Source organism: Raphanus sativus, chromosome 5, assembly GCF_000801105.2.
Source record: "Raphanus sativus cultivar WK10039 chromosome 5, ASM80110v3, whole genome shotgun sequence".
Lineage (NCBI taxonomy): Eukaryota > Viridiplantae > Streptophyta > Magnoliopsida > Brassicales > Brassicaceae > Raphanus > Raphanus sativus.
The window spans coordinates 13,302,667-13,325,764 of NC_079515.1; the positions used below are offsets into that span (position 1 = coordinate 13,302,667).

Consider the following 23,098-nt stretch of genomic DNA (forward strand, 5'->3'; position numbering starts at 1 on the left):
CTTCATCACATTCCGACGGAAAAACAGATTACGGCGTCTATGGTTTCAGTGCTCACCACAAAACCCTAATATATTTTTGGGCCTTCTCTAAATGGATCTTTTCCAAAAAGTAATTGGACCATACATTTTCTCACAAGTTCTAGCTAATTCTTCAAGTTTAAGCGTCCAATGATGCGATGTTCCATTCGACAAATCCTTCCAGCTTCAACCATTCTGTTTGTTTCAATGTCAAATTCACTAATGGAATCGGAGATAAAAATAGTTTCAATCGCCTCACCATCTTGCTTATCGAGATTTTTGCTACCTGGATCTATTGAGATTCACATAGTCTTACGGGGCAACAAACACGATTATAGAGTTGTTCTCTTTCATTTAACGGATGCGCTAACCTCAGTCGGTTTTCCACTCCTCTTCAAACTGTTTTCACTAGGGTACTTCAACGTCTTTTTAGACTATTTAAAACACTTTTGAACGGTGTTTTCAAGTATTCGAATGAAGATTATCTGCGGATCTCTCTACTACGAGGTAGTTTCTTCTTTTAACATTTATATCCTATATTTTATTGTTTTCATGTTATTGTTGTTTATCTTACTATTGAGCATACCTCGGGGTGTAATCTTTGCGGGTTTGTGACAAGAAAAAAGAAACATTTTTACACTTTATTTTCTTAAAGAATTTTTATACCCTTTAAAAATCCGAGTCTCCCATTTACAAATGTCGTTACTTTGCATAAAACTAGGGTAAACCCGCCCTACGGACGGGCAGAAAAGTAAATAACTAATAATACAAATTTATTTTTAAACCTTTAATTTACTATTAACTTCAAATAGAATTAAGGTTTGGAATTGTTTTACAGCAATTTTATATTTGTATTATTCTTCATTTATAAATTATAAACTCTCCGTGAAAAGAAATTGATTGTATATTATGTGTTCTAGGAGAAAAAGTTGCTTGTGGCGTCTGTTAGTGATTGGATGTGTAGTATTCAAAAGAACTGTTTGAGCGAGTTTAACTATATATTGCATTTAGTTTATTAGAATGTGTTCTACGGAGAGATCCTTAACTTATAGGCAGTTACGGGCTTGGTCAGTTTTGTTTCGGAGTCTGAAGAATAAAGGGTTAAATATTGTTAACATAGGATATAAAAATGCAGCCAGTACGTTTGGTTGGATATGAAGTTTGGAAAATGTAGTATGTTTAGTGATTAGCTGCATTTCGTAGGCCCGTTGGAAGATTTTGTTTTTTTCTTGTTGTTTAAAAAACAAATTGTGTGAGTCGTTTAGAGGCAGCTAGTTACGTGAAATAAGGCTTTTGGATGTTGATCCAAAAAAGGCTTTTGGATTGGTTGTCTTTTAGTTAGGTTTGTGTGAGTATTAACTTGTTTGTCAAGCAATCAACAAATCTTTGACATGTTTTGTTGTAGCCAATTCGTGGCCAATTCCTTATTAGTGAAATTTAATGTTAGCGTGTAGCATAAGTTCGTAGCTAGAGAAAAAATTAAAGAGAATTTGATTTGGTACTTCCATGACTGTCGGTTATTATGTTTCTGATATGATTATATATAGCGTGTGGGAAAGGAAATAGTAGATTATTCCATAATGTCGTAAATATATATATATGTGGATAACTTTTCAGCCTAATACAACCTATCGAATAGTGTTATTTGTTTGGTCTTCAGTTTAGTCTTTTTGGGTCTATTAAGTTTAAGTCTACCAGACCTTTTGCTAAGATCCTGAAATGGTCGTTCGTTTAAATAGCTTATTTTGAGGATGGAGTAATCAACTTTTGCAGATAATGAGACTTGTCTCAGCTGAATCACAACTTTATCTCATATGGTTTTATATTCTCAACCGTATATTCTGCACTTTTTTCATTTGTGTACAGAGGGCGAGAAAAGCTCTGTTTGAACAACTCAATCTTATTGGTTCAAACCAAAGCAAAATATTTATCTAAAATCTTAGACATTAAATTCTTCCATGCTAATATGTTAAAGTGTCTTCGTATCTTGAGAAGTATTTGTCAGAAACAGTGCAATGATAACTAAAAACATCTGGGAGGAACAGAAAAATATCTTTGATAGTTTAAAAACCACAATTATGCGTAAGTATTATTATAAAAGCAACTAAAGTGGCCAGATACTGCAAACTTTGCACGTAAGCTGCGTGTGGCTTCTTGGTCAACTTAGTAAACGCAGGGTCCAGAGGTTTTTGTTGATGAAACCACTCAAAGTCGTTTCGGAACCTGGTGAGAGCTGACACCAGGCATGTCATCTTCAGGGCCATCGTTGCAGCCGTCCTAAAACCATGAATTCTGTCAACTCTTGAAAATAAAAGGACAGGATAAAATGTAATAAATTTGCAACAACAACAAAATCAGGAACTGGTGCACGTGCACGTTCACGTTCATCCAGGATGAGTGAAAGGGTAAAGGTTTGATGCTTAGCACTGAAATTATAGGGGTAGCTTTGAGCTGGAATGTGAAAGTATTACCATCAAGGTCAACAATAAAAGGTGAGAGCTGGTTATCTTCTGGGTTCTCTCACTCTCACGCCTATTAGACCAATGGTTGTAATGTGAAACTATTAACATTTTCGCAATATGGTAAATGATGTTGTGTGGTTAGATAGCGGCATATCAGCAGATGACCAGCATCAGCGGCCAGCCAGGATATTGGTGAGCTTTGTTATTTCACCATCAAAACTTACAAAAACTGATTCGTCAGTGTCATCAGCAACAGTCATCTTGACATGATACCTAATAGACGGGTACAGTGTGCTTGTTATATCGATATCTTTATAAGAATAAAAACTGAAATGGCTGTGTACCTGAGAACACCAACGACATTAGGCCGATTGCAGAACATGCATACAAAAGATGAGGCACTCCTCTAGTCCTCTGTAATTTTACTTGGAGCAAGATATGTAGCACCATCAATTTTCTGTCTTGACAGAGGTGACTTTCTCAGATCAGGTAAATTATACTCTCTGCATTTATAAATGTTGTAAACCATGAACAGAGCTTAGAAGGCTGTGATGATAAATTGGTTAAGCTCAGGTATTGTTAGTCGTTCTACCTTAGCATAGCCTCTCAACAATGAAGCTTCTGATGTATTTCCAGTGTCATTTGTGACCCACCTGCATTGATGAGAGTAACCCGTGAGAATATGGTACATATATAATTTAACAAAAACTATAATGATGGAATAAAATATGAGCGATTAGTACATACTTGTCAAAGTAGCTCTCGCCTGCTTCAGCCTCCTTGTCTAAATAGAAATGAGTTCCAGACATTGGTATTGAGGAACATACGGACTGCAAATTGAAGGTCGGTTAGTTTCCATAAATAGCGTTAGGATGAAACTCGTAACTAACAAAACAGATATGAAGGGATACCTCCTATAAGCTTCGTATTGATGCATGTTGCCACAACCCCACGTGGATCAACCTTGTAGCCTTCGATCAACATTCACTGAAGAAAAAAACTAAAATCAAACACATCATATCGGAATAGGCCGAATCTGAGGCAATTTTGGACTCAGAGACACATATTCTTCGTTCTATCATGTAAAATTATACGGATCGGATAAATTGAGAAAGATAATTGAACCAGTATTTGTCGAAGAGGCTAAAGGCTTCTTTGAACTTTTTGGCGATCTCCTTGTCTGTCAGTTGGTCCTCCGTTGACATTCCTAGCCTCCCAGAATTGCAGAAGCCTCGCCGCGACAGCGGACGAACACCTGCAGAGAGATTTGGAGATCGCGATTTCCAGAAGTGAGATACAGATCTATATACCCGTAATCGTCGACGGAACAATGCAACTGAAGAACTCTTAGTGTGAGTCTGAAATAAAGACGTAATAAACACAACACTTTCAGTTACAGAAACGGCAGATCGTCACCGTATCCGCCGTTCCAAGAGCAACGAAGAACACACAGGCGTTCGTCACCAAAAATTAGGGTTGACATATAGTTTGACGTTGGGCTAAAACAAAGCATAAAATCAAGCCCAAACGAAGCCCAAATCGACAAAACACTCATTTAAATGAAACGCAGCGCTGCTGACGTGGCGGCATGGGAGGCATCCTGTTTTTAGGTTGGAATCCGAAGTGGACATTCTGGAGAGAAGCAAAGTGTATTTTATATAAATAGATAGATAGATAGAATAGTCTCTCTCGGCTCTGGCCATTTCGATGCAGCTCAAAATGCGAAGGCGCTTTCTTTCTTCTCTCGCCGCTTCCGCCGGCAATAGTAAAACCCTAAATCACCGGAGGTGGACTGTGAAGCAGGTCACAAAATCCAACTTCAAATCCTCTCTTGATGAGTTTCGCACTTCCATCAACTCATCCGACTTCGTAGCTATCTCCCTACTGAACACCGGCTCCTACGCCGCCGCCTGGCACCGTGTCTCCGCCATTGATACGCCGCAGACGAGTTACTTGAAGGCTAAATACGCCGCCGAACGCTACCAGATATTCCAGTTTGCTCTCTGCCCTTTCTCCCTTCACGCCTCCAACCTCACCGTTCACCCGTATGATTGATTGCCCAATCCTCTCTCTCTATTTTCTTCTTCTTTACTGCAAATTGATTGATTAGGGTTTTGCAGATATAACTTCTATTTGTTTCCTCGAGATGAGTTGAAATTAGGGATGCCTTCTTATAGCTTCTCTTGTCAAGCTTCTCGTTTAACATCCATGGCTAGAGAAGGGTTTGATTTCAACACCTGTATCTATGAAGGTTCTCATTGCTATACCTCTCATTCTCTCAGTTTGTTTCTTTAGGAGTGAACTCTTAATGATAGTTTTTTTTTGATTGTGACAGGAATCTCATACTTGTCCAGAGAACAAGAATCTGCGTCCAAGTTTCTCTCAGGGAATCCGATATTACCTGATCCCATCACTGCACCTTCTTCTCCATCCACCGTAGCTGATACCGTCTTTGTTGGAAGGATAAGGTCACGCGTCAAGAATTGGAGACAGTCTTGTTTAGACTCCAGCTCAAAGACAGGAGATGATGGTGCACTTGCTAGTGTTAAGACACTTTCAGTATGAATCTCTTTTGCCTAAGTTTGACAGTTTTTTTTAATATAACGCATCTATTTTGTTGATTTTCAGATGATTTGGTGAGCTCTCTGAGGAAACTTGTGCTGGGGAGTGAGCAGTATGGTTCAAGGCTATGCTTAACTATTGATGTCTGCAGTGAGCGTCAAGTGCAACTCATCTTAGAGGTAGATAAAGCCTAGTTGATACTTGCCACCATGATTGCAGTCTGTGTCGAACTGTCGATGGTTTGGTTGATAAGTTTTTTTTTAATTTTATTTGTCACCACAGATGTTGACCGAGTTCTCTGATGATGTTGTCCCTCTACTCACCGCTTCTAAGAGCAGAGGAACACAAGCTGTTCGTACTGTCTTCATGAGTTCTAAGGAAGACAAGGATCTATTTAAGGTAGGGAGATCAATTTTATACTGATCCAGTATGACTCATAATGATGGTGTGGAGGTCTCTATAAATAAAATTTATTTTCTTGGACAGAGAGAGCTTCAAGATCTTGAAGATGAAGAGAACAGGCGAGTTCGTGGCTTCCGAGAAGTGGTTGATTTGATTTCTTCTTCACAGAAACCTGTTGTTACACAGAATTATCTTAGCGGTTATATTCTCCTTAGTTTGCACATGAATTAGCTTTCTCTCTCTCTCGTCCTCCATTGATGATAATCTTATGCTTAATGTGTTGCAGATTTCACTTCCATCCATGCCAAATTCTTGGGTCCTCTGCCTTCTAATGTTGATGGCTTCACCCGTTCACTGAGCTCAGCTTTTCCCAATGTTGTGAATCTCAGTCAACTCATGAAAGAAATTTGTCCCTTAAGTAATATAAGCAATCTACCTGCAGCTTTGTCCTCCTTGAATCGGTTCTTTGCTCCTGTGGATGTGGAAGTAGCAAATCATGGTCAGTGTTCTGCTTTCGGTGCTTTCTATAAAAACACATTAGTGACTGTTCATATGGCTTCTCTTTATCAGGATGTGCGGTTAACCCAGACGAAGGCAATCAGATGCATGGGCAGAATGTTGTGATGATTTCTCAGCTTTTTGCTAAACTAAGTACCATACAGAAATCGTATCAATCCCCTGCTCAATCAAATGAAGATCTTCAAGATTTGGATTTTGAAGAACATGCAAATTCAATCACCTCAAACGATGAAAATGTCAAAGTCTGGTCAAAGAACAGCAGGAGAGTGAGCTCTGAGAACTTGGTGTTCGTATGGGGATTGTCGAAAAAGATGACAGCTGCAATGCTGAAGAAAGTTCTGGAAAAGTCGTCACACGCTGTTTTTGCGCAAGAGTTCGATGTAAAATACATAGACAGGAGCTGTGCGGTTGTGGTGTTTTGGGAGTCAGGTTCCTCGGAGACTTTCCTCAGGGAGGTTAACAATGAAGAGCAGCTTGTTGGTTGTTTAAGAGAGATGGTCGCAGAAGGGCTAAGAGTAGCAGGTTATGAGACTTACAGGAGAGCGTGTAGATTAGGTTTCTGGGAAGCCGACTTGGCAGAAGCTCTAGACAAAACATTGGAATCTTCAGAAACTGATCTTGATTCAGACAACAAACCATCAGATATTATTTGGTCGAGTGAGTTAGCTATCAATTTTGATGAGCTATGAATAGTTTTGGTATTCACAAAACCAATGTGTAATGGATTCTTCGCCCATGTGGTTGATGATTTAATTCTTTGAAACTTCTTTCTCACTTGCTCTAAAGATTCAATTGTGTTAGCAATTTGTTAATGTGGTTTATGAAAGTAGGCTTGCTACATTTTATAAATGGTTTACTTTTGTGCAAACGTAAAAGATCTTAGGCAAGGTGGTCAACTAGTTTCTTTTACTATTTCAAAAGGGTTGTAAACAGAGATTAGTCTGTAGAAATAATACAATCTTGAGTAACAAAAGCAGCCGCCAAGGCAAGAGTTTTGAAGAAAGATTAAACTAAGGGAATAATGGAGCAAACTTCATGAAGAATTTACTCCTCCAAAAATAAGTGTATGCCGTTAGAAGTGGAGAGAACACGGTATTCTTTAGTAAAAGGCGAAAGAATAGTTCGCTTTGTGCTCACCACACGGCTCCATGAGTAGGGGGATAAGAGGCACCAGATTGGTTTTGTACATGAATCCTCAACGTGTAGTTTAAGTTTTGTTCGATGTGGGAGAAAATTTAGTCGTAAAGATTCTTAAAACTTGCCCAACCCAAAGTAGTCATATACTGGGCCGTTCCTTGACCCATGTTTGAGTCGAATATTAACTCAGATGAATATTCGTTTTTCTATTTTGTTTCAGTAAATTCGTTTCAAAATCGGATTACCGAAATCACGCCTCGACCATAAATAAATCAACCAGAGATACTAGCAAGAGAAGTTTAGATCCAAATCGTGACATTGATTTCAGCTTTGAATATAGCCAATAACCATGACCGGTTAAAGCCGGTTTATGAACCCCCTAATAATCTTGGTCTGGATTATGTCTCGAGAGCTGAGAGAGTCCCCGTACTGAGATAGTTAAGAGCGTCGGGTGAGAAGCAATGGTGACTCCGACGGCGGCTAGGGTTTCGACGTCGATCTCAGTACTTTTACGACGTAATTCTCGGCAGCTATGGTCATTAGCCTCTTCCCCCAGCTCTAATTCCATCCCTCGCCCTATCAGGTACCACTAGTTTTCCATCAAAGCATTCGAGCCCCGCTTCTATTTCTAGGATTGTTCCGAGTTCGTTTCATTTTCAGATTATGTCTTTCTATAGAAATTTCTTGCACTTGTACTATAGATTGATGTGGGAAAATAAATCAAAATGTAAATTCTGAGGAACTTGCTCTCTCTTAGGTTGTTGATGATCTTGTTATTGTTTGTATAATTTAACTTATAAAGTAGTAGCTCTGGTACTCTTTTGTGCAAGGTTTTACATAACGAAGAGTTTTGTCAAGAAGAACCTGCGTGGAAAGCTAGATACTTGACATCCTCCTGTTGCTTTCATTCTACTCCCGCCGCGAGCAACCCTGATGAGAACAGTTTGAGCCAAGATGGAGGAGGAGTAGCTTCTTCTACAAAACCAAAGAGGAAAAAGCTCAAAGGCAAACGCGCGGTTGTGCGTTGGCTCAAGTTTTTCCGTTGGAAGAAGAAGAAAGAGGTCGAAAGAATGACAGCCGAAGAAAAAATACTCAACAAGCTAAGAAAGGCTCGCAAGAAAGAGGAACGACTCGTGGAGACGATGAAGAAGCTGGAGCCTTCGGAGTCATCCGAAACGGCGCACGACCCTGAGATTCTGACACCCGAGGAGCATTTCTACTATCTCAAAATGGGTTTGAAGTGTAAGAACTATGTTCCCGTCGGGAGGCGTGGGATCTACCAAGGAGTGATTCTCAACATGCATCTCCACTGGAAGAAGCATCAGACCCTGCAGGTTGTGATCAAGACGTTTACTCCCGAGGAAGTGAACGAGATCGCTGTTGAGTTAGCTAGGTTGACTGGTGGGATCGTGCTCGATGTTCGTGAAGGGAACACGATTGTTATGTACAGAGGCAAGAACTATGTCCAGCCTCCGACTGAGATCATGTCTCCTAGGGTTACTCTCCCGAGGAAAAAGGCTTTGGACAAATCCAAATGTAGGGATGCGCTTCGTGCTGTTAGAAAGTATATTCCGAGGCTTGAACAAGAGCTTGAGTTGCTTCAAGCGCAATGTCAGGCTACTAAGGGAGAATCTCCGAGTTTAGTCAAGATTGATCATGATGATGATGATGATCAAAGGTCGGAAGAGTTGAAGAAGATTATAGAAAGAAGCCAAGAGTGTTTTGAGGATGAGCAAGAAGAGGAGGAAGAAGATGAATTGGCAACTGATTCTGATCTGTCTGATATATTTGAGACTGATTCTGAATCAGAGAACGACAAGGCAGAGCGACCGCTTTTTCTTGAGGAGTTTGAGAAATTTCCAGCTATAAACAGCAAGGCAGGAGGAGAAGTAGACTTTGGGGATCCAGGGAAAACTAAATCAAGAGATGATAAGGAGGATGAGTCTCCAGATTTTGATGAGGTCGATAAGATGTTTCTTCGGGCTGCTTCACTTTTAAAGAAGAAAAGACGATGAAGAATGACCAAGAGATTCTAGTTTTCATCATCTTAATTGGGGTACAAGTGAAGAAGAACAAAGTCACAGAGTACTATCTTCTTTCTCTCTACTTGTTCAAGGGGTTACTCTCTGTTTGAAATTTTGATAATTTGGTTATGAGAAATATGCTTGCTTCTTATTCATTTGGGAAGCTAAAATTAATCTCCAAACTAATGCAAAGCTGCTTGCTGGATTTGAGTCAAACTTGGAACATGATTGAGAAAAAAATTGAACTAAAATTCGAGTCCAAAAGTAATTTGCCTAACGTCATTGTCACGAGATGTCTACCAACGTATTCACTACACACGAGGACTTTCTTCTCCCCTCTCCCCAATCCACCAAGAAACTTGCGCTGTCCAAGAATTCCAAGCTCATGCTTCAAATCCAGTGCTACAACCTTTTTAATCCACGACAGCATTTTGGTCTCACCAATCTTATCTGTCACCCTTTATATCTCTGTCTTCCATGTAATTTCGCATTGATTTAACGCATAAAATTTGTTTTCTCTAACAATGGATCAAAACTAACATGTTTCTCTAACAGTTGTATAGTCAAAAACTAACTATAAGAATATGCCGAGCTGTTTCTCTTTTTCATCTACTAATTCAACCATATTCATTAAGGTTATTGTGGTGAGCCCACTAATCTAAACAGAGAATCAAGAATAACCAACAACAGAAAGGAATTTTCAGATTCAAGCGAGATATGAAAGTACCTTAGAAGAGAAAGAAGGCAATTTGAACATGGAAAAAACATTTTTCATGTTCAAACCATATCAGAGAAAGATGAGAATCACAAGCCGCTCTGATTTAGATGAACTTTTACACATTAAAATTGCATATGCGAAAGGAAAGTCGCCAGAACGAACAAAAAAAAATTGAGTTTTTGATCGAAGCAAGAAAAACAAACAAGCAAAACTACTCTTTGTTCTCTTGAAAGATTCGATGTTGTGAAGAAGGAAATGAATAGAGAGAGTTTTACACGAAAAATGTTTTCAAATCGATGAAATGAAATCTCGTTTGCCTTTTTGAGGGTTTATGGAATAAGAGAAATTTACGCCCACAAAACGCAATTCAACTTATCAATTACACATAAAGGCACTTTGGTTTTAGTGCATACTTTCTCTTAGTGAAATGTTTAGTCTAGCCCTCATTTTGGCGAAAGTGGTTTTGATGAATTGTCTAACCAAAACAATTGACCTCCTAACTAGATAACTTCTAACTGATCAGATTGAACAAACCGACTATTCCATAAATAATTATTATATTTTTAACTCTTATTTTAAAAGACAATTGACCTTCACTTACTTTATTTTGTAGATTCTAAGAGACAAATCCTAATTTTTGTTCTTCCTTGTCATCTTCTAGATCCAGAAACTGAAACCTTCGACAAACCCTAATCCACTTTCTAAACATTGAGATTCTCTCCGACATCTTTGGGTTATTCTACGATTATCAATTTCGTCTTTTGTTTGAATGTCTTTCCTTCTTTTATTGACGTCGTCTGTTCTCATCTTCATCGACGCCGTAGAATCTATCCTCGCCGCCGTTTGTCTCGACGCTGTCTGTCCTCATCTAGCCAGATCTGTTATACAGACATAATTAGCTTGACGGTCGCAACATCACTAAGAATGAGGCTCAGTTCTGTGGAAACGATGGCGGTGGAGACCATAGTGGAGGAAGCGATGGATACTGCAATGGAGGTGGTGGTGGTTATGGAAGCGATGGTAGAAGACGTGTGGTTGGTGGTGGTTACAATGGTGGTGGTTGGTGGAGGTGGCTGCTGAATTTTCATCCACAAAACCTTGAACATAAGACCGCGTCCACAAGATCATCATCCACAAAACCTCTGTTCTGATTGATATCTTTTTCCTGTGTCCATATGATCTCGTCCACAAGACCTCTATGCCGAATCTTCATTCTCAAAACCTTGAATACGAAATTTTTTGTCAGATGAAAGACATTTTAATAACTTTTCCAAGGTTCTCAGCCGTAGAAAACGTACGTTAGCTCCGATCTGATCTTACTTTCATATGAATTGTATAACATATAGGCTTTCTTAAGATTGAGATTTATTTGTTGAAGTTTTGTGATTTGAATTTGGATTTTTAGTATACTCATTGATCTATTGTCGAGGGATTCAGTGTGTAGTGTATGTAATGTTTCATTTGATTCGATTCTAGTCTTATTTGCAGCGAGGCAACAACTGATATATTCATGTGGAAGAACAAGAAGATTTATGGTGGTGTACTCATGGTGCTACAGATGCTTGGATTCTCTTAACCACATCACTTTGTCCAATATTTTATCTTCTAAAGTTCGATAGGATTATGACATTTTATCTTATATACATGATTTATAGTAATGATAATTACATTTTGAGTTTACGTTATTGTGCAATCTTGTGTTATATGAAGTGTTGGAGAAAACGAAAGATTGTGACATACATTTTGAACAAAGCGGAGGAATCTTATTCTGTATTAGATGAAGTTGAAGTAATTTTTGGATGTGCTAGATTTTGCACACTCTAACTGTTTCTGAATGAGGCTAAAAACTGAAAGAAACTATCCATATCCACAAAACACTGTTCATAATATGTACGTCCACAATTTGCATGTCCACATAACACTCGTCCACAAAGACGCATTCATACAAAATTTTCACAAAACACTTGTCCACATAGACGCATCCACACAAAATTGTCACAAAAACCTGACTTCAATCTCTGCTCCAACTATTTTATTTTATTCATGATTGATAAAAGAGATATACATTTAGTATGAGAACATAGTTGTTGTCTTTTTATTGATAGAAAATTATAACTTGAGAATTGTGAGGCTAACACTAGGCAAATGTTTTAAAGTTGAAGCAACTTATGGATGTGTTGGTGCTAGGGTTGCACACTAATTGGTTCTGAATGAGGTTCAAATCTGAAAGAATCCATCCATATCCACAAAAACAGTGTCCATAACTTGTATGACTACAATTTGTATGTTCACATAACACTCGTCCACAAAGACGTATCCATACAAAATTGAAGGACCAGATCTGAAAATAATCGGAAATCACCATTGTTGCTCGATCTCTTATGTGACGAGACAGAGATGGTGATGACCAGCAAGATGAGGCGTGAATCCGAGTATGACACCATGGGCTGAGCAAAACGACAGAGATAGTATGGTAGCATGAGACGGAACGACAAACTGCTGCAGAGAAGACAGAGTTAGACAGATGAATCATGGAGGATACAAAGCATCCGCTACAAAGGAAGATAGCGGTGGAGAACCGTTGGTAAGAATACAGTGGCCGGCGATTATAACGAAAGAGAAACTGCCAAGTTTGATCGTGATGAGTTGCAGTCGAAGATAAAAAAACCACGAAGAAGATGAATCCAATTTAGAAAAACATTAATCGCGTAACTATTTTCTTACCATTATATTTACATACTTTACATTAATTATAACTGAAACATGATTTAGTTACAAAGGAAGTAACCACTACTTAAAAGGTAAAGTATCTCTTTACACTAGACAAGGGTATCTACGGCAAAAAAAAGACAGCTGTATTAAGAATGTGTGTCAATTTTACAAAGTGTCTTTTACGGAGAAATAAACTCACAAAGTGTCTGTTTTTGTAAGTCTCTCATGGAATAAATAAAGTTCTTTAAAAAAAAACCTCTTAGGTTTACTCTTTGTTTAAAGTTAATAATGTTTGGTTTGATGGCCAAGTTAATAATGTTTGGTTTGATGGCCAATTTAATAATGTTTGGTTTGCCGGTCAAGTAAATAATAAAGACGGAAAACGGAAACCTTTCTTCTAAGAGAGAGGCTTCGTTTTTTTAAAACCCTAAAAGAAATATCCAAAGTTTTTTGTGTGAAATGCTGAAATACGTACTCTTTTATCAAATCTTTGATCAAGAAGAAGATTTTCGATGGGGTTTCACGTTCTTAAGCATACCTTGCGCTCTTACAGCAGCTCCCTCGTCGGCTTCTTCTCCAAATCTCACCCTCCTCTTCTCTCTGGTATTTTCTCTACTTCCGCCAAAATCTACGATGGGTTGTTTGGTTGGTAGAGATTGTTTTTCTTTTTTTTTTTTTTTCCACAAAAACTTGGTGCATTTTCAATTGGATAGATTCTCGTTTAAATGAAATGTTGAAAGCTTTGTTTTTTCTTTTCTTTTTTATCTCTCTAGTTATGACTTATGTTTTATTGTTATATATATATATATATATATATATCTAGCGAGATTGGTTAGAGCCGGAGATGCCAGTTCCATCAGATGTCTGGCTTCTGCTTTACGTGGAAAAAAGTAAAAGGGTCCTCTTTTCTTTTCTCTATTATGCAAAAATCAAGAAGCGTTCATCTTTCATTTCAATTTGGAACTCTTCTTGTGTTTCTGTAACAGCAAGAAACAGAGACTAGACGAGGCTTGTCTCGAAAGGTATCAGGAATACAGTCGCGCACTAATACAATCATGGATTTTACAAGGTACATCAAAAACAAATAATAATTTCTTTTGCTATTGCTATGCTATAATGGTTTATGTTTCTGTCTTATAAGTTCCTTTAACTCTAGTCTGTATTGTTATTTAGGCAAAGTGCTTGTGGATGGGAAAAGAGCTAGTAAAGCTGGAATGCCTGTAGCTAATGGTGTTTCCATTAAGATTACAGCTGAAGTTCCCAAATATGTATGTAGGTGATTATTCCTACCCTATCTTTTTATATGCTTTGAGATCTTCGTTTTTTTTTTGTTTTTGCCGACTGTCCTCTCTCTCTCTCTCTCTCTCTCTCTCTCTCTCTCTCTCTCTCTCTCTCTCTCTCTCTCTCTCTCTGTTGTCTTCAACTTGCAGAGGTGGGCTGAAGCTGGAAGCTGCAATAGAGAAGCTAGATGTTGATGTTTCTGAGAAAGTAGTTCTTGATTCTGGTCTTTCTACTGGAGGCTTTACAGATTGTTTGCTTCGTTATGGTGCCGCTCATGTCTATGGTGTTGATGTTGGTTATGGTCAGGTGCTAAGTCTTTGTTCAAAACATTTTTTTTTTCTTTCCTGCAATCAAAGTCTTCTAGTTAGTTAATTATATGATGGTGTATCGTAACAGGTAGCTGATAAGATTCGTAATGATAAGCATGTGACTGTTATAGAAAGGACAAATCTGAGATACCTTCCAGGACTCCCCCAAAAAGTCGATGTAGTCACACTAGATCTCTCTTTCATTTCCATTCTCAAGGTAAAGTTTGGTTCTCTTCATTTATTTTTATTTTCTTGCCACAGAATATGATTGTTATGTTTTTATAAGCCACAGAGTTTTGAAATGTAATAGGTGATGCCAGCGGTTATGAATGTGATGAATGACGATGCAACTTTAGTTACCCTTGTTAAACCTCAATTTGAAGCTCGGCGATCACAGGTAAACTCTGATAATAGCATATACTATACAAACCATCTCTGAGGTTCTTACTAACAACTTTGTTTTTCCCTTAAAAGGTTGGGAGGGGTGGTATAGTGAGAGATCCTGAAGTGCATCAGGAGGTATGTTTGTATTTCTCTGTAGCAATAAAGCCTACGTGGTAGTTACTATGTTTTTTTTATGTATGAGTGAAGGTTCTTGAGAAGATAATAAATGGTATTGAGCGCTATGGATTCACCAACAAAGGGTTTATCGAATCTCCCATCAAGGGCGCCGATGGAAACATAGAGTTCTTGGTTCGCTTCGACCGAGGGACAGTGAAATCCCAAGAAGAAGAATACTAAGACATTATTGTTTCTTTCTTCTTTCACTCCATTTCCTTGAATTAACGTTTAAGTTATGCACTTTACTACTGTTCTTTTGTTTTGCTAATGTCTTGAATCTTCAAAGATAATTACCAAACCAATCCAAGACTAATCATTTCAGAGAATCTCAGGAAGAGTATTTTGGGCTTACACATGTACTTTTTCCTTTGAATGTTGGAACTTATCATCCAATGTAAGGAAGAAATGCCTATTTCAATATGAATTTTACACGTCGTGCCTATTCCTTCACGAACTTTGTAGCAGTGCGTATTCCACACTGAACTAAACAAATTTTTTAAAATACTATATGAACTTTATGCGCCGTGTCTATTACTTCACGAACTTTATAGTAGTGCGTATTTCACATTGAACTAAACAAAAATAAAAAAAATACTGCATAGACTCTCAAAATAGTGCTTATTTCAATATTGAGCGTTAAATGTGTTAGTCATCCGTTAATTTATCAAAACAACGTCATTTTGAATAAATTTTGTGAAATTAAAAATCAAAATAAAATATAGACTCTTAAAATTTTGCTTATATATATTGACTGTCAAATGTAATAGTCATCCTTTAATTTACCAAAAACCTCTCAAAATTGTACTTATATATTGACTGTCAAAGGTATTAGTCATGTTTTAATTTATCAAAAGATTTTATTTTGGATAAATTCTATAAAATTATCCGTCAATTTGTAATTTTTTATTTTTTATAAAATCTATCAAAAATAATGTTATTTTGATAAATTAACGTATGACTAACACTTTTGATTTCTTAAACAGAAAAATACTAACACTTTTGACGGTTAGTGTACATATATATATGACTACACCTTTGATTTGCTGACAAAAAAAAGACGAACACCTTTGACGCTCAAAATCGTGATTATATATAACACCGTCAAAGATGTTAGTCTTTCTTTGTCAGTAAGTGAAAGGTGTTAGTCAAGTCATACATTAATTTATTAAAACAACGTCATTTTGGATAAATTTTTTGTAAAATGAAAAAATTAAAAAACGACGGACAATTTCATAGAATTTATCCAAAATAGTTTTTTGATAAAATCAATGATGACTATTACTTTTGACAGTCAATATATATAAGCACAATTTTGAGAGTGTATTTCATTTTTAATTTTTAATTTCACAAATGTATACAAAATGACGTTGTTTTGATACATTAACGCTCAATATTGAAATAAGCACGATTTTGAGAGTCTATGTAGTATTTTTTATTTTGGTTTTGTTCAGTGTGAAATACGCACTACTATAAAGTTCGTGAAGGAATAGACACGACGCATAAAGTTCATATAGTATTTTAAAAAATTTGTTTAGTTCAGTGTGGAATATGCACTACTACAAAGTTCGTGAAGGAATAGGCACGACGCGTAAGATTCATATTGAAATAGACACTTTTTCCTCCAATGTAATATAAAAAAGCGCAAGACACACAACGGTCATAACAAATAACAATTCTCATTTTATTGGAATGAGACTGCTCTTTAGATCCAAAACATGTCATTCAATATATAACAAGTCTTTTTCTACCTAGAGAAGCTTTCTCATCGTAATGCTTCAATGGTCTTGTAGTCTCATTAGGTCTTGCCACTGCAAAATTGAGGCAAAAAAAATAATAAACAGGGAGAGATACAAGTATAAAAAAAAACATTCATGAAAGCAGAGGGTAATACTGAGAAAACGAATCTGCATACCATATTAGGCTATGTTCTTGAATCGATTATCAGTTCCAAGAATTCTCGCTTCATAATGCAGTTCTGGTCGAAGCAACTAGGGATGCGATCGTGGTCGGACCAGTTGAGCATGCAACCGTGGATGAACCAGTCCATGTCTTGGCCGAACCAGCCGATGATGTCAAGAATGAACCACTCCAAAATGTCAAGAATAACAAGTTGAAAGTGTTGTTCAACACGTCAAAAATGAAGGTGGCCAAATCAACCTATTATCAAAGCTCAAAAAGAGATCATTGATCAAGTTGAAAACCCATTTTCTTTCTCGGTTAGAGAGAAGAGCAAGGATTAAAAAGTCTTAAGGAAACCATTTTCTGTTTGATCCAATTCAGTTGAAGGCGAGGAGTTAGTCTTTGGTCGAAATAAAGAAGCCAAGTAAAATCTTCAAGATCCGGGTCTTCTAAGAGCATCTTCAACCCAGAAACCCAAAATGAGTTTCTGATTTTTTTATTTTTATCATTTTTTTCTGAAATAATGTGAGAAACACACCGAACGCGTGTGAAAGTGTGAGAAACACACCTATTCGTTTCTGTACTCAGGCTTTTTCTCACTTGTTTCTCAAAATTTGCGGGCCCTATGTTCTATTTTTTATTCCAAGAAACTCAATGAGATACCGCATTGTGGATGGCCTAACTCGCTTAGTTTTTAGCTTAAGTCTTTCCCAATTTTTATACATTTTATTTAAGTGTTTCCATGCTTTCTTTCTCTTCTACATACACCCTTGTACGATTTCAATTGAATTTAATCATCATTTTCAATCAAACAAATCTTGTTCTAAATTAGTGATTCATATGTTCTTGTTAACAATTTAAAGGATTGGAAACACCTTCATATGCTAAGTTAATTATTTTGAGATTCTTAATGGTGAATTAAGATCAAACTTGATGACAAAAGATCTAAGTGTTAAACAATGTAATAGAAGATAACAACTTAAAAAAGAAAAGTATCCTTAAATTCAAAATCCTCGAACGCAAATGAAATGTGAAAGAAACCAAGTGTTTAGGTCTGAAAGATAGAAAAACTGAGGCAATAATAAGCTTAAGAAGTAAACAGCTAAACATCATTACGAGGCAACGAAAGCTGTGGTGATTTACTCTTCGTCGTCGTCATCATCATCATCACCACCTGCTGCTCCGTTCAATGCCTTGACTCTCTCGATCAACTTGTTCTTCCTCTCCTCATAGGTCAACTTCTTCAAATTGTACCTGTTTATTAAACAAATTGAGATTAACAATGAACAAACCAACCAATTTAAACATTAACAAGAAGAGGAAGAGAAGCGCTCGTTGAGATACCTCTTGTGTGCCTTGGGGGCAGGTTTCACGGTCTTCTTGGGGTTGGGGTCAGCACGGATGGCAGCATGAACCTTCTTGTACAGCTCCTCCATGTTCTCAGCGTCAACTCCTTTCTTCAAGTACTGACTGAAGTGAGTCTGAAACTTCTCTGGCTCATCTTCGTTCAACATCTTCATGTAGTTTGAGACGTGACCACCAAAGATGTAGTTCCTGTGGGTCTCAGCATCGAGCTGTTTGTTTTCTTTGTTGAAACCTGCAAACCTCTTGTCACTGTGGGGGATATCAAGTCCTCCATCCAATGCACCCTACAGTAACCCCATAAACAAACCAAAAGAATATTAAAGGCCTTGCCACGAAACCACACAATATACAACAGAGGACAGGTTGAATACCTTGAGGGCACCGAAGACACGGTTCCCTGTGGTGGTCCTGATGAGTCCAACATCAAGAAGAGCACGGAAAGGCCTCCTTGACTCAGTTGGTTCAACGGAAAAGTCTTCTCCAGTGGCCTGATCATGTATTTTTATAAGAGTTCAAGAATGATAAGTCAGAGATATGATGCTAGAACATGAACAACATACCTCAACGTTGCCCTCATACTCGGCATCCATTTCCAACATCTTGAGAACACGGCGAGCCAAAAGAAGGCCGGTACAGTAAGCTGGAGGTTGATAAAGCAAAAAAAACAGTCATTAAGAAACCATAAAACAAAGAATCGACCATCTAAAAAAAAAATCAGAGGAGTGATTTAATTAATACCTGCAGCGTAGTTGGTAAGACCAACAGTGAGTCCATACTGAGGCAACTCGTGTGCGTAAGCAGAGGCCTTGACAATGTCACCGGCTATGCTTGCGGACACGATTTGGGCCACGATGTCTTTGTTGGTGAACCGGACGACGAAACGGTACTTTGGTGTGTTGTACTTGTTTTTGTCTTGGTTAATGAGACGGATTCTTGCTCTGTAATCGGTCTTACCAGCTGCATATATAAAGAAGAAGCCTTTCAGAATCATAACAGAGAGTATCAACAACAAGAAGCAGATGAAGAAGAATCAATTACCTCTTCTTCTCCTGAACTTGACTTGGTACCTCTTGAAGTAAGCATTCGACTTGGATGGCTTCACAAACACCTAACAAATATAAACCGTTCCATTTCGTTAGTCTATCATTAAATAGACTAATCAGATCCTAAGATCTAACAAGCATAACTGACTGTTCTTTTGAAGGTAATAAAGATCCATCTCTAAAACAGAGCATAAAGGTACAACCTTTATGCAACAAAGTTTCGCTTTAACTATAAAATGGTATAGTTACAAAACCCATGAATAATAAAAACATAGACTCGTGAAATATCATTACCAAAGCTCAAGAGATTATGAAAACAAAGATAAGGAAACGCTGGAGAAATAATGTAAGAGATTTCTATATGAAATGAAAAAATAAAATTCGATTGTTTGAGGAGAGATACGAGAGAGAATCAAGAAGAAACCATGGCGGAGTAAGAACGTAAAGACAAGATCAAGGGCTTACCATTGTTCAAGCGAAGCGAAGATTTGGTGTGAGAGATGAGTGAGGAGGAGACGAGAGGCGGAGTGAGACCTATATGCAAGATCTTATAATGAAAAACCCTAGATGACTCCTTCTTGGGCTCCCAGATGTTCAATGGCCTGGATTGCTCTAAAATCTATAACGGCCCAACTAGGCTTTATATTTGGACTTTTTTGTCTACCCAGTGGGAATCTGATTAGGGATTATATGATTTGCGTAGTTGGTACCCCACCTGTTTTTTCTAGCCTACTCAATGAGGCTTTTTCGTAGTGACATTTCTTTTTTTTTAGCCAACTCATACCAAACCATTGTTCTTAACCCTAGACCGGATTGGATTCAACCGTGAACCGGACACCAAGCCGAATTTGGTTAACGCCAAAACCTAACTAAGATCCATATCTAAACTATTAAAGTGGAAGTACAAATAGTGCTTAGCCCTTAGTTTTCCACAAAATTTACCAATATATGCCATTAGATTAAAACTCAACGTTTTGACAATATTAATAAACCGACAATCACGATTTTAAACAATTATATTATACCATTCAATTAGTAAACCATTACTTAACCACAGTCTTATTAACACACACGTTTCTCTCTTTTACAGTTTAGTAATTAATCGAACATGATAACATGAAGAAAACCAAAACATCGAATTCAAACAAAATGGCATATGTTTTTTTTTTAACTCTATACTTTTTCTTTTTCCTCCAAAATGGCATATGTTGGTATATTTAAATTACAAAACTATCATTCACAAACCAACGAATTAAATTGGCATGCTATCTGTTCATCACATCAGATTAGTGATAAGGAAATACAGAATCAAACCATAACATTAGATAGATACATATATATGTCATATAATAAGATCATAGTTTATACATATCAATATTACAATATCATATGCAGAATCAAAACCAGTACTAAACCAACACTTGGTATTCAAATTCGATACTTTACACAATACGATGTAGTCAAATTAAATCTAATAATTCAAAATCATAACTACTCATTTATTATTTTCCAAAAAGAAAAGATCACCTTATGATTCTATTCTTATATTTAAGCAAATACGATATCAATAAACTACCAAATAATTTTTTTTCGAATTCTAATCTTCCAAATCACGTACAACATTTATTATTAACCTCAAAATAATAACCTTCCATGTATATTCCTATATTTAAGCAGCCCTATAAAAATCGATATCAATCAACAACCACAATATCCTTATTTATTCATATTCCTTCCTATACATAATCTTATTAATTAAATTACCTTATATTATTCGAAACATGCTTACTATATTTACTATTGTAAAATCTTCAATTCATTTAACTATTGTTTACGGAAATTATACATGTTACATGTAACATGTAGTAGATCAGTTATGTTTTTAAACGTGATATCTATTTTTTATTTTTAATGTAAATAAATGGATGCACATGTTTATCTTCTTAATGTTTTTACAATAATTTCACCATATCAAACTGCATAGACAGAGTTTTTACATTACGTTAATGTCCTTCACATGACATTTTGAAGCTTATAATTTGATGTTTTACATAAAAAATATGTTGACTGTAAATTACAATATAAAAGTTCCAACTTCTACACAAAAAAATAAAATCAAATTTTGTACCTATGTGGCTATAATGAAACTGAAAAATAACTATTCTAATATTAATGTACAAATATATATATATATATATATATATATATATATATATATATATATATATTCAAATATAAATTACATAAATATTAAATTATACAAATAATGTTGGAAAAAGCATTAGATAAAGATTTGGTAACAAAAATAATAATCCGACCATAAATACTATCATTAGTTCAACATCTATATTATTAAAGTTGAAGTACACAATTGGATTGTTTAGAAACAAAGATATTAGAATAAATGAGATATGTTTGGAAAAATGGATATTACAATAAATGAGATATGTTTGGAAACATAGATAGTAGAGATGTGTACTTTCTTTTATTTACACATTTAGCCATTGTATTTTCAATAAATTAATAACAAATGAAAATTGTTTAGAAACATGAATAACATATTTAATACTTCTTTTTATTTAAATATTTAGCCATTGTTTTTACAATAAATTCAACAACCTTCTTTCTATATTTTTTTGTTTACAATTCTATCACTATATTTACAATTCTTTATGGTGAAAATAAAAACACAAACTGAAATATAAATAGTATATTTTATAAAATAATTTTTAAAAATATAAATAGTATATTATATAACACATTTTTTAAAAACAATATCATTATCTTATTTAGTTTAGTCAAATATAAAAATTTCAAGAGTTCAATTTTCAAAAAAATATTATCATAAAATTAATAATAATTCGTAGAAAACTAATGCAAAAAATTAAAATTTTGAAACATGGATAAAAGTATATCAGTTTTAAAATATACAAAATGGACTAATCTAATTACCTATAAACATTGTTTTGTCTAAAATAATCATAAAATAAAATTTAAATTTTATATACATATTTCAAATCAAAAATAATAATTTAAAGTTTATTTATATCAAAAATGATTTAAAATATCTATATATTCAAAATTTTATTTTTACTAAAATATTTTCCAATAACCATTATTAAAAAATGTTTTCAATATATATAAGAAAAATACAACAAAAAGATTAATTTCATATACTAACTTAAATTATGATTTTTATATTTTAAATTAAACTTTAAGAATATAATATATGTGATTATTTATAAGATGGTACATATAAAATACTATTAATTATGTGATTATTTATATGATGGACCAATACAATTAATTATATGATGACATATATATGATACATAATAGTCACTAGGACTGGGCGTTCAGGTATCCATTCCGGATCGTTTCGGATCTGTTTGGGTTTTGGATTTTCGGGATCAAAGATTTCACCTTCATTCATATAAATCTAAATTTCAGTTCGAGTTATGACTAGGATTGGGCGTTCAGGTATCCATTCGGATTCGTTTCGGATCTCTTTGGGTTTTGGGTTTCTGGGGTCAAAGATTTTAGCCCCATTCTAATATTTCTAAATTTCAGTTCGAATTATATTCGGATATTTGCGGGTTCAGTTCGGGTTCGGATAATCTATTTAAATTATTTTTAAAAATTCATTATATATTTTGAATTTCTTAAAATCTATAAATAAAATAATATATTGTATATAAATCTGAATAACATATGTCAGAATACCTAAATTTAACATATAAATTGGTTTGGTTTAAATTTTGGATCAAAAATTAATAATTATTTTAAATAATTTTGGTGTTTTGAGTGTACTTTCACTATGTTAGATATTTATATTTGACTATTTTTATATATTTTCAAGTATTTAAACCAACTTAAAAGTATCATATATATTCTGAATGTTTTTATATACATTAAAACTAAAAATAATTAATATATATATAAGTATATAAATTTTTCGGATACATTTTGATATCCAAAATACTTTGGTTCAAATCGGTTATGGTTTCGGTTGTCTAAATATCAAAATTTTGAATACTTGAAAATATTTAATCAATTTTGGTTCGGGTTTGGTATTACTCTTTCGAAT

At 35.5% G+C, this 23,098-nt stretch overlaps 4 protein-coding genes, 1 long non-coding RNA gene and 1 other non-coding gene across 6 annotated transcripts; 3 read left to right on the forward strand and 3 right to left on the reverse strand.

Annotated features, from left to right (window-relative positions):
- Positions 1-2,057: 2,057 nt before the first annotated feature.
- Positions 2,058-3,944, reverse strand: LOC108856224 (uncharacterized). Its single transcript, XR_001950160.2, has 7 exons — positions 3,606-3,944; positions 3,392-3,467; positions 3,228-3,310; positions 3,073-3,133; positions 2,825-2,983; positions 2,490-2,753; positions 2,058-2,295 (listed from the first exon to the last, which is right to left on the reverse strand). It is a non-coding gene; the product is annotated as an uncharacterized LOC108856224 (long non-coding RNA).
- Positions 3,945-4,148: 204 nt separating this feature from the next.
- On the forward strand, positions 4,149-6,737 carry LOC108856518 (poly(A)-specific ribonuclease PARN-like). Its single transcript, XM_018630342.2, has 8 exons — positions 4,149-4,525; positions 4,601-4,731; positions 4,816-5,010; positions 5,109-5,221; positions 5,325-5,441; positions 5,529-5,643; positions 5,731-5,943; positions 6,015-6,737. Exons 1-8 carry the CDS (start codon positions 4,188-4,190, stop codon positions 6,650-6,652), a joined length of 1,860 nt encoding a protein of 619 aa, XP_018485844.1. The 5' UTR covers positions 4,149-4,187; the 3' UTR covers positions 6,653-6,737.
- A 254-nt stretch (positions 6,738-6,991) lies between these two features.
- Positions 6,992-7,109, reverse strand: LOC130495404 (U5 spliceosomal RNA). The gene has a single exon (XR_008934674.1). It is a non-coding gene; the product is annotated as a U5 spliceosomal RNA (small nuclear RNA).
- A 265-nt stretch (positions 7,110-7,374) lies between these two features.
- On the forward strand, positions 7,375-9,279 carry LOC108856704 (uncharacterized CRM domain-containing protein At3g25440, chloroplastic). Its single transcript, XM_018630568.2, has 2 exons — positions 7,375-7,683; positions 7,909-9,279. Exons 1-2 carry the CDS (start codon positions 7,562-7,564, stop codon positions 9,113-9,115), a joined length of 1,329 nt encoding a protein of 442 aa, XP_018486070.1. The 5' UTR covers positions 7,375-7,561; the 3' UTR covers positions 9,116-9,279.
- A 3,715-nt stretch (positions 9,280-12,994) lies between these two features.
- Positions 12,995-15,053, forward strand: LOC108839032 (uncharacterized). The gene is made up of 9 exons (XM_057010221.1): positions 12,995-13,157; positions 13,378-13,444; positions 13,541-13,623; positions 13,728-13,830; positions 13,985-14,141; positions 14,232-14,360; positions 14,454-14,540; positions 14,618-14,662; positions 14,735-15,053. The coding sequence occupies exons 1-9, from the start codon at positions 13,067-13,069 to the stop codon at positions 14,882-14,884; spliced, it is 912 nt and encodes a 303-aa protein (XP_056866201.1). The 5' UTR covers positions 12,995-13,066; the 3' UTR covers positions 14,885-15,053.
- Positions 15,054-17,582: 2,529 nt separating this feature from the next.
- Positions 17,583-19,624, reverse strand: LOC108837912 (60S ribosomal protein L5-1). The gene is made up of 7 exons (XM_018610913.2): positions 19,477-19,624; positions 19,007-19,076; positions 18,707-18,925; positions 18,529-18,608; positions 18,340-18,456; positions 17,948-18,252; positions 17,583-17,857 (listed from the first exon to the last, which is right to left on the reverse strand). The coding sequence occupies exons 1-7, from the start codon at positions 19,477-19,479 to the stop codon at positions 17,743-17,745; spliced, it is 909 nt and encodes a 302-aa protein (XP_018466415.2). The 5' UTR covers positions 19,480-19,624; the 3' UTR covers positions 17,583-17,742.
- Between the last annotated feature and the right edge of the window lie 3,474 nt (positions 19,625-23,098).